The 12,824-nt window shown below is 46.3% G+C and overlaps 1 protein-coding gene across 10 annotated transcripts in view; it reads right to left on the bottom strand.

Annotated features, from left to right (window-relative positions):
- The window catches only part of DLG4 (discs large MAGUK scaffold protein 4), a 393,288-nt gene that overhangs the window by 138,344 nt on the left and 242,120 nt on the right, over positions 1–12,824 (bottom strand). For all 10 annotated transcript variants that reach the window (XM_077261457.1, XM_077261458.1, XM_077261461.1 and 7 more), the window contains 6 exons: positions 11,441–11,565; positions 10,781–10,950; positions 6,799–6,935; positions 5,621–5,765; positions 5,364–5,502; positions 4,705–4,861 (listed from right to left, as the gene is read on the bottom strand). In XM_077261457.1, the coding sequence (XP_077117572.1) occupies positions 4,705–4,861; positions 5,364–5,502; positions 5,621–5,765; positions 6,799–6,935; positions 10,781–10,950; positions 11,441–11,565 (873 nt within the window). The remainder of the gene's footprint in view (positions 1–4,704; positions 4,862–5,363; positions 5,503–5,620; positions 5,766–6,798; positions 6,936–10,780; positions 10,951–11,440; positions 11,566–12,824) is intronic.

The following is a 12,824-nucleotide window of genomic DNA, read 5'->3' as shown; positions in this document are numbered from 1 at the left end:
CCCTTTTAGTGATGTCACCAGGCTGCAGCTATAAGTTTTCTGCAAGGTACCCAGCAGTTAGTCTTACCTGAGGAGCTCTTACTGCTAACCTTGATGAACTGGGATATTTGGAGCTCCGCCCACTAGCCTGGTTTTGCCTGAAATGATCTGAACATATGTAAGTGTTAATTTCTCATTTAACCCGTTATTTTATTATTACTTTGTACATATTTTCAATTGTCTCTTATTGTAACCTCCTTGTAATATTTTGATAAACACTGCCTAATCTTTCGGAGTAAAATATTTAAATTACTAGTTTCGTTCGTCCTGTTCTAAAACGCACCCTAAGAATTCTGAAGGGAATTACGCTACTGTTTTGGGTTAGGCTTCTTTCACACTAGCGTCGTACTCGGCCCGTCGCAGAGCGTCGGGCCGATGTACCGACGCTAGCGTTGTATACGCCGCACAACGGGGGCAGCGGATGCATTTTTCCAGCGCATCCGCTGCCCCATTGTGAGGTGCGGGGAGGTGGGGGCGGAGTTCCGGCTGCGCATGCGCGGTCGGAAAAAGCAGACCGTCGGCAGCAAAAAACCTTACATGTAACGTTTTTTGCAGCCGACGGTCCGCCACAACACGGCGCAACCGTCGCACGACGGTTGCGACGTGTGTCAATGCGTCGCAAATGCGTCGCTAATGTTAGTCAATGGGAAAAAACGCATCCTGCAAGCACTTTTGCAGGATGCGTTTTTTTGCCAAAACGACGCATTGCGACGTATTGAAAAAAACGCTAGTGTGAAAGTAGCCTTAGCTTCGGACCCGTTAATCGAAGCTGGTGGTGGCATATCTGGTTCTGTGTATTTGGGAGTCGTTGTAGCAACGGCGGCGTTGACAATTATTGTTCCTGCCTGACTGGGAGTAGTTATATCGCCCTCGCTGCAGCGTGCCCAATAGCCAGTACATAGCAGGCAGCCTTTCTGGCGACTAATTACCTTAGGTGCAGTACCTAATCTGACGTGAGGGTAAGAGGGGCGCCAGAGAGCTGCAAGTTTTCAAGCAGAACTGTAAAGCGGGATATACATAAATCCCTGCAGTTCGTGGTATATTGTAGAGCAGTGGGATAACTAAAATAAGCCCCTGCTGTAAATCGTTAGGTCAATAACCTTGTGTTTTCATCACATTGTTAGCAGTGGAGGGATAACTAAGATAAGCCCCCCTGCACATGTGATAGCCGTCTGTTGACCTAAGGTCACCCCGATCCGTGACGTAGGGGTGACGGTCACGGTGTGAATCGTGACACTTGGATTGGTTTTACATTGTAGACCATGTCTGATATGACCTGGCAGACTGTAGGGGGTTGTACTTGGGTTGATTTTACATTGTAGACCATGTCTGATACGACTTCTGCAGACTGTAGGGGGTTGTACTTGGGTTGATTTTACATTGTAGACCATGTCTGATACGACCTCTGCAGACTGTAGGGGGTTGTACTTGGGTTGGTTTTATGTTGTAGACTATGTCTAATAAGACATCTGCAGACTGTAGGGGGTTGTACTTGGGTTGATTTTACATTGTAGACCATGTCTGATATGACCTCTGCAGACTGTAGGGGGTTGTACTTGGGTTGGTTTTATGTTGTAGACAATGTCTGATACAACCTCTGCAGACTGTAGGGGGTTGTATTTGGGTTGGTTTTATGTTGTAGACCATGTCTGATATGACCTGGCAGACTGTAGGGGGTTGTGCTTGGGTTGATTTTACATTGTAGACCATGTCTGATACGACTTCTGCAGACTGTAGGGGGTTGTACTTGGGTTGGTTTTATGTTGTAGACTATGTCTAATAAGACCTCTGCAGACTGTAGGGGGTTGTACTTGGGTTGGTTTTATGTTGTAGACTATGTCTAATAAGACATCTGCAGACTGTAGGGGGTTGTACTTGGGTTGATTTTACATTGTAGACCATGTCTGATATGACCTCTGCAGACTGTAGGGGGTTGTACTTGGGTTGGTTTTATGTTGTAGACAATGTCTGATACAACCTCTGCAGACTATAGGGGGTTGTGCTTGGGTTGGTTTTATGTTGTAGACCATGTCTGATATGACCTGGCAGACTGTAGGGGGTTGTGCTTGGGTTGATTTTACATTGTAGACCATGTCTGATACGACCTCTGCAGACTGTAGGGGGTTGTACTTGGGTTGGTTTTATGTTATAGACCATGTCTGATACGACCTCTGCAGACTGTAGGGGGTTGTACTTGGGTTGATTTTACATTGTAGACCATGTCTGATACGACCTCTGCAGACTGTAGGGGGTTGTACTTGGGTTGGTTTTATGTTGTAGACTATGTCTAATAAGACATCTGCAGACTGTAGGGGGTTGTGCTTGGGTTGATTTTACATTGTAGACCATGTCTGATATGACCTCTGCAGACTGTAGGGGGTTGTACTTGGGTTGGTTTTATGTTGTAGACAATGTCTGATACAACCTCTGCAGACTGTAGGGGGTTGTACTTGGGTTGGTTTTATGTTGTAGACTATGTCTAATAAGACATCTGCAGACTGTAGGGGGTTATACTTGGGTTGATTTTACATTGTAGACCATGTCTGATACGACCTCTGCAGACTGTAGGGGGTTGTACTTGGGTTGGTTTTATGTTGTAGACCATGTCTGATACGACCTCTGCAGACTGTAGGGGGTTGTACTTGGGTTGGTTTTATGTTGTAGACAATGTCTGATACAACCTCTGCAGACTGTAGGGGGTTGTACTTGGGTTGATTTTACATTGTAGACCATGTCTGATACGACCTCTGCAGACTGTAGGGGGTTGTACTTGGGTTGGTTTTATGTTGTAGACTATGTCTAATAAGACATCTGCAGACTGTAGGGGGTTGTACTTGGGTTGGTTTTATGTTGTAGACCATGTCTGATACGACTTCTGCAGACTGTAGGGGGTTGTACTTGGGTTGGTTTTATGTTGTAGACCACGTCTAATAAGACCTCTGCAGACTGTAGGGGGTTGTACTTGGGTTGGTTTTATGTTGTAGACCATGTCTGATACAACCTCTGCAGACTGTAGGGGGTTGTACTTGGGTTGGTTTTATGTTGTAGACAATGTCTGATACAACCTCTGCAGACTGTAGGGGGTTGTACTTGGGTTGATTTTACATTGTAGACCATGTCTGATATGACCTCTGCAGACTGTAGGGGGTTGTACTTGGGTTGATTTTACATTGTAGACCATGTCTGATACGACCTCTGCAGACTGTAGGGGGTTGTACTTGGGTTGGTTTTATGTTGTAGACAATGTCTGATACAACCTCTGCAGACTGTAGGGGGTTGTACTTGGGTTGGTTTTATGTTGTAGACTATGTCTAATAAGACATCTGCAGACTGTAGGGGGTTGTACTTGGGTTGGTTTTATGTTGTAGACCATGTCTGATACGACCTCTGCAGACTGTAGGGGGTTGTACTTGGGTTGATTTTACATTGTAGACCATGTCTGATATGACCTCTGCAGACTGTAGGGGGTTGTACTTGGGTTGATTTTACATTGTAGACCATGTCTGATACGACCTCTGCAGACTGTAGGGGGTTGTACTTGGGTTGGTTTTATGTTGTAGACAATGTCTGATACAACCTCTGCAGACTGTAGGGGGTTGTACTTGGGTTGGTTTTATGTTGTAGACTATGTCTAATAAGACATCTGCAGACTGTAGGGGGTTGTACTTGGGTTGGTTTTATGTTGTAGACCATGTCTGATACGACCTCTGCAGACTGTAGGGGGTTATACTTGGGTTGATTTTACATTGTAGACCATGTCTGATATGACCTCTGCAGACTGTAGGGGGTTGTACTTGGGTTGGTTTTATGTTGTAGACCATGTCTGATACGACCTCTGCAGACTGTAGGGGGTTGTACTTGGGTTGGTTTTATGTTGTAGACCAGGGGTGAGGAATCTTTTTTCTGCCAAGGGCCATTTGGATATTGCTCCCATCCTTCGGGGGCCGTAAAAACTCCACCCACAAAGTGCATCCTGACACTGGCACTGGTTTCAGGACATAATCTTTCATTGCATGCCCTTCAGTGTTCATTAGTGAACACTACGTGTGCTAAGAGAGCAAGAAGAAATTGAGCTGGTTGTAATCAAAATACATCTCCCTGCCTAAGAATGCGGTCCCTGAGAATCTGCTCGGGGGCCTGATAAAAGGTCATCGAGGGCCGTAAATGGCCCTGGGTCCAGAGGTTTCCCACCCCTGTTGTAGACCATGTCTGATACAACCTCTGCAGATTTTAGGGGGTTGTACTTGGGTTGATTTTACATTGCAGACCATGTCTTATTATACCTCTGTAGACTGTAGAGGGTTGCACTTGGGTTGGTTTTATGTTGCAGACCATGTCTGATAACATCACCTAATGAGGTGGACTTAACAATTGCACTTGGTTTCTATGTGTTTTTTATTCACCTGCCCAGATGCGTGCAGTCTTCTGTCTGCTGTGATTTTTCAGCTTGTGTTGGCTTGTATGTGATTGTAGATGGGGTCCAGTGTGAGCTTATTTCCATATTGGGGCCTCGTAGTCTGTCTGGCTGCTATTACGTAACAGCATAAAATGCACAATTTGTTGTTTTGCGCAGATGCAGAATAAATTAAAAACATCTAATGCTTTTTGTACAATAAGAAAAACATACACAAGCCGATGGCAAAACCTTCAAGTCGTGGTACTCACAGATAAGATTTGATCCCCTTTACGCAATGCTCCACTCAAATCAGCTGGACCACCCGCCAATATAAATGAGATGAATATTCCTTCCCCGTCTTCTCCTCCAACAATATTAAATCCAAGACCTGTAGAGCCGCGATGTATGACAATCCTGCGGGGTTCCCTGTGGTACAACAATGGAAGCCTCATGTAATTAATCTACAGCTTCCCATCATATATCCCACTGGGCATAATAAATGGTCCATCTGATACCTGTCCACCTGCTGCTCCACTAACTCATGGCCCCATCATAAATCTACCACACATGTATCTCCTCCTATAATTAATGAACTACCTAAGCTTCCATCTAAGGCTCCACCATCTCATGTCTTCCTCATGAATCTACCACACATGTATCTCCTCCTATAATGTATGATGATGTATCTGATCCCTCCATCATCTCATTTCCTCATGAGATATCAAACACACATGCATCTCCTCCTGTAATGAATGATGTACGGTATTTCATCCCTCTATCTACATTTCCATCATCTTATGTCCTCATCATACATCTACCACACATGTATCTCCTCCTTCTATGATGTACAATCTTTCCCTGACCCTTCCTTGGACCAGTCTTCCCATGATTTGTCTCCTTGTCCACCTCTCAGTTTTTTCGGTCTTACCGTGGCACTTCCTCTTCTCCCATGAGTTCTTTGGGGATGGGCGAGTATCTGCGGGGTGAGGTTGGTGTCATTACTGGGGCATACTCGGGACCAAGGTAACTTGGGTGGCACAGGTCACTGTCCAGTTGCTGAGAGTAGGCTACAGAGGTACAGAGACGAGAGGACCTGTAGATCGGTGCATAGTGATCACAGCGGAGGAGGTGACTTAGGGGAAAGGATGAGTGGGCTCGGTAGAATAGGGGGCTGAGGGTGCTTACAGGTGGTGATGTCTGGAGGGGCATATGAATCATTCAGATAGACGTTGGTCGGTTTGGCCACCTTCAGATAGACTATTTCTGATGTGTTCTTCAATGCTGCCACCGCGTCTTCATGCATCACGTCCTCCAGACCGACATGGTTCACCTGAAGAATATCACATATACATGAGGAGCAGACAATCTCTCACAGGTGACACCCAACATGGACCCACCTCCTGTGTTCAATTGAAAAAATAGCTGCCATGACAAAAAGACGTGTATAAGTGGCTGCTTCTAAATATCTCAAAGCTTAGTAGGGAGAACCAGTTTATGTTTATCTTCCTCTACATCACATCATTCACCACCTTAAGTGGAAGCCTTGGAAGACCCCTCTATCCTATCGTGGTCTCCTACAAAGATGACCACTAATCGTGACTTTTAAAAATTTTCATGGGGTTGTCTTATGGGTAGTACGGTGGCTCAGTGCTTAGCACTGCAGCCTTGCAGCGCTGGAGTCCTGGGTTCAAATCCCAAGGACAACATCTGCATGGAGTTTGTATGTTCTCCTCGTGTTTGCGTGGGTTTCCTCTGGGTTCTCCGGTTTCCTCCCACATTCCAAAGACAAACTGATAGGGAATTTAGATTGTGAGCCCCCAACGGGGACAGCGATGATAATGTGTGCAACCTGTAAAGCCCTGCGGAATATGTTAGCACTTTATAAAAATAAAGAGATTATTATTGTTATTATATGTCTGTGTCAGTATGAATATCTAAGTGCCCCTTAAAAGATTACCCCCACTAACCCAAATCTCTAAGGGTCACTTGTACAGCAGCAATATTATCTGAAGATGCCGAGACGCTGAGAACCTCAGGCTGACTGATGCTGAAACATTCCGCCCATCTAGGACACATTTAGACCATCCTACTGTCTCATCTGGTAGGAATGAGATCTCGCTCATTGCTCGGGACAGCAGATTTGAGGTCGGATGACTATCACCAGAGGCAATGACCACACACATGACCAGGTTGTGTGACTGGGCTTGTTACCCACCACACCATCAATAAGCCATGTCAGATAAGACCTAATGAGTCTACTCAAATGAGGGGCACAGCGATGATGAGGACGATTGACAGGACACTTCGTCTGTCTTTTCATAATGGTCAACACTGTGAAAGGGACACACATGACGTGATCTCACCGCAAGGATCTTATCTCCAATCTGCAGCCGCAGGTCCTTGTGGGCAGCACCACCCTCAATTATCTTGGTCACATATATACTATTATCACCAGGGATATGCTGATTACCAACACCACCAGCAATGCTAAATCCAAGACCTACGAGAGGGAAAGAAGACCAAGAAGACATGAAGATCAGAGGCGTGAGGACGAAAAGTGGGACCAAGGAGAAGGACAAGAGAGAGAAGAAGAACGAGGAGGAGAATCAGAGAGAGGGGGGAAGGGGAAAGAGACAGACAGAAAGAAAGAGAAAAAGGAAATGGAGGACCAGAGAGAGAGGGGAAGAACGAGGAAGAGAATCAGAGAGAAGATGGAAGGGGAAAGAGACAGAGAGAAAGAAAGAGAAAAAGGAAATGGAGGACCAGAGAGGGGGAAGAGGACGAGAGAAAGAAAGAAAGAAAGAAAGAAAGAAAGAAAGAAAGAAAGAAAGAAAGAAAGAAAGAAAGAGAAAGAAAGAGAAAGAGAAAGAGAAAGAGAAAAAGAAAGAAAGAAAAAGAGAGAAAGAGAGAGAGAGAAAGAAAGAAAGAGAAAGAAAGAAAAAGAGAGAGAGAGAGAGAGAGAGAGAGAGAGAAAGAAAGAGAAAGAAAGAAAGAAAGAAAGAAAGAAAGAAAGAAAGAAAGAAAGAAAGAAAGAAAGAAAGAAAGAAAGAAAAAAAGGAAATGGAGGACCAGAGAGAGAGGGGAAGAGGACGAGAGAAAGATAGAGATAAAGAGAGAAAAAGAGAGAGAGAGGTGAAGGAGGACCAGAGAGAGAGGGGAATGAGAAGGCAGAGGACGACCAGAGAGGAGGGTGGGGGGGGCAGAAAGAGAGGGTAAGGAGAAGGCCTAGAGAAAGAAAGAGCAAGGAAGGAGAGAGAAAGGAAGGAGAAAGAAGACCAGAGAGAGAGAGGGGAAGGAGGAGGACCAGAAAGAGTGATAAGAGGAGAAGGAGAAAGAGGAGGAGGAGGACCAGAGAGAGAGGGGAAGGAGGAGGAGCAGAGAGGGCAATAAAGGGGGAGGAGGAGGACCAGAGAGGGGGGGAGGAGGACTAGAGAGAGAGAAGAAGGAGAGAGAGTGAGGAAGGAGAGAGAGACTGAGACAGAGAGAGAGAGGGGAGAGAAATAAATCGTGAAAAAGAGAGAGAGAGAAGGAGGACCAGAAAAAAGTGAAGGAGAAGGAGGATGACCAGAGAGAGGAGGGGAGGAGGAAGAGGACAGAAAGAAAGGGTAAGGAGAAGGACAACGAAAGAGAAAGGAGAAGGAGGACCAGAGATAGAGGAAGAAGTAGGAGAAGGACCAGAGAGAAAGGGGAAGGAGGAGGACCAGAGAGAGAGAGGGGTAAGGAGGACAAGAGTGAGAGAGGAAGAAGGAGGAGGAGAACCAGAGAGAGGGGAAGGAGAAGGACCATAGAAAGGAAGAGAGAGGAAGGAGGAAGGAAGACCAGAGAGAGAGGGTATGGAGGACCAGAGAGAAAGGGCAAAGAGGCGAAGGACCAGAGCGTGGAAGGAGAACCCGAGAGAGAAGGAGGAGAAGGATGAATGAGCAAGGAAGGAGAAGGAACCAAGATAAAAAAAAAAAAAGAGAAAGCAGACAGGTGATAACAGAGGGAGAAGGAACAGTGATACACTGATGAGCACAGGGGTAACAATGACATGAACTTTTGCCTTTCAGGCTCCATATTTCATTATGCACTTCTGCTTTGATCGTGAGACTTCCATCATTTTACAGGCAATCATCTTGGTTCTCATCCATAAATTTGACTTGTAGTTGTTTAGCATATGATTAGTCATGCAGATTCTCGTCATGTCGCTGCATTGTTACTGTTTTGTTTCTGATGGTGGAAAAATCTTTCTTCCTGAATACTACAAATTACAACCTGTCCTCACATTGCCTAATAGCTCAGTGTGTTATTAGGATGATTCCCAAGTGGAAGGTCACTGGTTGAATCGAGGAGCATGAGACGACTTCCCAAGAAAAGAGAAACCGCATCATCCACCTCATCGATAGCCGTCTCTCAGCCAAGAAAATTGCCAAACTGCAATATGTGAGCGTCGTGACAGCTGGAAGAATATGACATGAAGTCCGTCCATCCCTTCAGATGCCAAGAGGTGAACGTCCAGGCAAAATATTGGAGTCAACAAGTCGGCTCATCACAAGGTCTATATGTTCTGGGGCAACCAACGCGTCCATGCAAACATCCTTCGGCCCACATTACACAAGTCTGGAATGATGGCCGCAAAAAAAGGTGAATAAGTCTCAACTTCAATGCAGTCATAAGAAAAGTCAGCTCGAGTTAGCAAAAAAAAAAAAAAAAAAGTACGACTAGTGGACAGGAGAAGATTGGAAATTGGTGATCTGTAGTGATGTGATGAAAGTCAATAGATGGCTCTGATGGCTGCAGATGGGTCTGGAGGAAACAAGGGGAAAAGGAGCCAACAGATCAAGAAATTGAAGTAACTGACAAGTTCAATGGAGGAAGCCGGATGATATGGGATTGTCTCACAGCCAAAGGCATTGGACACTTGACCAGGATTGATGGTGGTCTCAATGATGAGCTATATGTGAGTATCCTACAAGATGAGTTACTTCTTACACTCGAGTACTATGGGTATGAAAAGGACAACAGTGTTTCAGAAGGACAATGATCCAAGCATACATGGAGACAGGCGAAGAAATGGTTCAATAACAAAGAAGTAGAGGTGCTAGATTGGCCCCCACAGTCCCCAGACCTCAAATCAATCAAAAACTTGTGGGGCGTGTTGTAGAAAAAGCTGTATACAGACCCAAGTGAGCCGAACCAGTATGCAGCAACTGTGGGAATGTGTAGAAGAGACCTGGGATCAGATTTCAGTTAAGACATGCTTAAATCTGAGCTAGAGCATGACCAGAAGGATTCAGGCAATGCTAAAAGCTAAAGGTGGATTTACAAATACTGACAAAATAATAAAAATTACTGTAAAATTTTTATTTTTTGGAGCAAATCGGTAACAATGCAGCGACATGACAAGAATCTGCAAAACGAATCATATGCTAAATAGATGCAAGTTAAATTTATGTATGAGATATCCAAGAGGATTGTCTATAAAATGATGGTAGTCTCACGCTCAAAGCAGTACTGGATGGTGGGATTAGTGTATAAGGCCAAGTAACGGAGATGGAGGAAGGAGGACCGGAGAAAGAAAGAAAAAGACAGGAGGTAGAAGGAGGTGCAGGACCGGAGATGGGAGGAGGCATATTGGAGAGAGAGAAGGAGGAAAAGGACCTGGAAGAGGAGGATCATGGATAGAGGAAGGAGGAAGATTGGAGAGCAAAATATGAGGACCGGAGATGGGAGGAGGAATATTGGAGAGAGAAGAGGAAGGACCTGAGAAAGGAAGTCCAGAGATAGAGGAAGGAGGAGGTCCAGATATAGAAGAAGGAGGATGTCCAGATATAGAAGAAGGAGGAAGTCCAGATATAGAAGAAGGTGGAGGACCAGAGAGAGAAGGCGAGCCATAGAGAGGAGAGCAGTAGAGAGATGAAGTAGGACCAGACGAGAGAAGAAGTAGGACCAGAGAGATGAGAAGAAGGACCAGATGAGAGAAGAAGTAGAACCAGATGAGAGAAGTAGAACCAGATGAGAGAAGAAGTATGACCAGATGAGAGAAGAAGTATGACCAGATGAGAGAAGAAGTATGACCAGATGAGAGAAGAACAGGGAGGAGGAGGCGGAGGATGAGGTATAGAGAGAAGGAGGTAAAATAAGGAGAACTGGAGATCGATGAATGAGGAGAACCTTAGAAAGAAAAGAAGGAGAACTGGACAGAGAAGAAATGGAGGATCAGAGAAAGAAGAAAGACTGAAGAGAGAAAAAAAAACAACAGATAGAAGTGGGAGGACAGGAAATAGAAGTAGGAGAAAGACCAAAGAGAGAGGAAGGAGGAGGACCCAAGTTAGAAGAAGAAAAGGAAACCTTTTCTCAATTTACCTTTTGGACCTTTAATCAGTTTGATGTCAATTATTTTCTCAGATGCGGGTTTCCTACGCATCACGTACAGACGAACGATGGACCCAGCATCCTTCAGAGCCTCCACCGCAGTACTGTGCGTCACCTCTCGTACATCCACCTCATTCACAAATAGGATACTGTCATTCACCCTGTGGGTTGGGAGTGGTGGAAGTCAAGGGGGCAGCAAAGAATGGGAAGAAAATAATGAGGAAGCAGAGGAAAAGAGAAGGATCAGGAGATCAAAATGACAGGTAATCAGCGGAAAGTTAAACTTTTAGTTCATTCTTTCCTCTCCCTAGTAGCTTAAGGTCTACATCAGGTCAATACGCCAAGACTTTCCTGATTAAATGATAGATCATGTGGCCAGGCTGCTGGAGGTATCTGAAGTGACAGAACCACAAGGAGTGATGGTAGCATGTGTCCACTATGGGGGCGATCTCATCTAATGCTGCCAGCTCCATCACTGATTCATTGGGTGCACGTGGCAACTTGGATGCCAGTGACACTCACTGGTGGATTACTGACGTGCCGCAGCTCTCTAAGGGAGACGATAGAGAACTATGAAAACCCCCTCTACCTACAGAGACACCCACCCAATACTAATAAGGACACATGATGGGTACGTGATACAGCACCCACCTGAGCCGTCCATCCTGAGCAGCTGCTCCACCCGGAATGATCTTTGTGATGAAAATGCTGGGGTCATCTCCTACATGTGGGTTATCAGTTCCTCCTGCGATACTAAACCCCAACCCGGAGTTCCCCTGGAAAAGAGAGAAGTATTTTAAACCCAAGACATGACTTCAATTGAACAGCGAGGACAGAAAAACGAGCAGTGAGGACAGAAACCTGAACAGTGAGGACAGAAACCTTGACAACGAGGACACAAACCTGAACAATGAGGAAAGCAACTTGAGCAATACGGAACAATGGATGGAAAGAGGAAAAGGGCAAGCATAAAATATAATCAAACGCACAGTGACAGCAGATGTTGAAAATCAGGTCGAGAGAAATACTGGTAATATCAGGATAGCAAGCCTGCCAGGGAAGACTGAAGGGGCTGATGCCATATTCTTCATTGAAAACTGGTTGAAAGATCTGCTGAGTGCAGAGGTCTTCTCTCAGTTCTTCACCATCGAGAAAGCACATAAAGGTCCCAAATGACCAGGCCCTCCTAGGCCATTATTGGCCTGACTATTGCATTGCCTTGATAGTTATTCCATGCTCAGGATACCCACCTGAAGGGTTAGGTGCTGTCAGGGCCGTATTTGCCACTAGGCACTCGAGGGCACGTGCCTAGGGCGGGGAGATGCGAGGGGGGCGGTACCTGAGCAGGTTTTTTTTTTTTTTTTATTATAAAGTCCGGTCCGGCCGTGGTCACCTTAAGACCCAACCCCCCCAATCCCACCCCCCCCTCCCCGCCGCCGATGCCTCCTTACTGGCACAGCCCCCATTGAAGACGTGACTGTCATACTCGCCTCACCTGCTCCAGCGGTGCCGGCTTGTCTGCTCTCAGCGACTGCAACTCGCCCTGTGTGAGCGGTCACATGGTGCCGCCTCATTAAGGTGATGAATATGCATGCATATTCATCACCTTAAATGAGCGGTACCACCTGACCGCGGCGCTCACACAGGACGAGGGACGGTGCTGCGCAGGGACAGAGGTGGAGGATTCCGTTCTTCTGCGCGGTGTGAGGTGAGTATGATGACAGCCAGGGAGGAACGGGGGGAGCCGGGGAGGATGAAGGAGGACCGTGGTGGACGGGGAGCCGAGCCATACAAGATGGGAGCGTCGGGGAGCCGATGAGCCACGCATACAGCCAGGCCCAGGGGGGGAGATGAGCCACGCATACGGCAGGGCCCGGGGGGGGGAAGGGGGGGGGATGAGCCAGTGCCTGAGCCACCCACGCAGATACAGGGAGGGGGAGATGAGCCACGCATACAGGGGGGGGGGGATGGGAGATGAGCCAGTGCCTGAGCCACCCATGCATACAGGGAGGGGGAGATGAGCCACGCATACAGG

The sequence above is a fragment of the Ranitomeya variabilis genome, chromosome 5 (genome assembly GCF_051348905.1).
Source record: "Ranitomeya variabilis isolate aRanVar5 chromosome 5, aRanVar5.hap1, whole genome shotgun sequence".
NCBI classification, from domain to species: Eukaryota; Metazoa; Chordata; class Amphibia; order Anura; family Dendrobatidae; genus Ranitomeya; species Ranitomeya variabilis.
The sequence above is the reverse complement of the archived record's forward strand: the minus strand, read 5'-3'. Positions and strand labels throughout refer to the sequence as shown.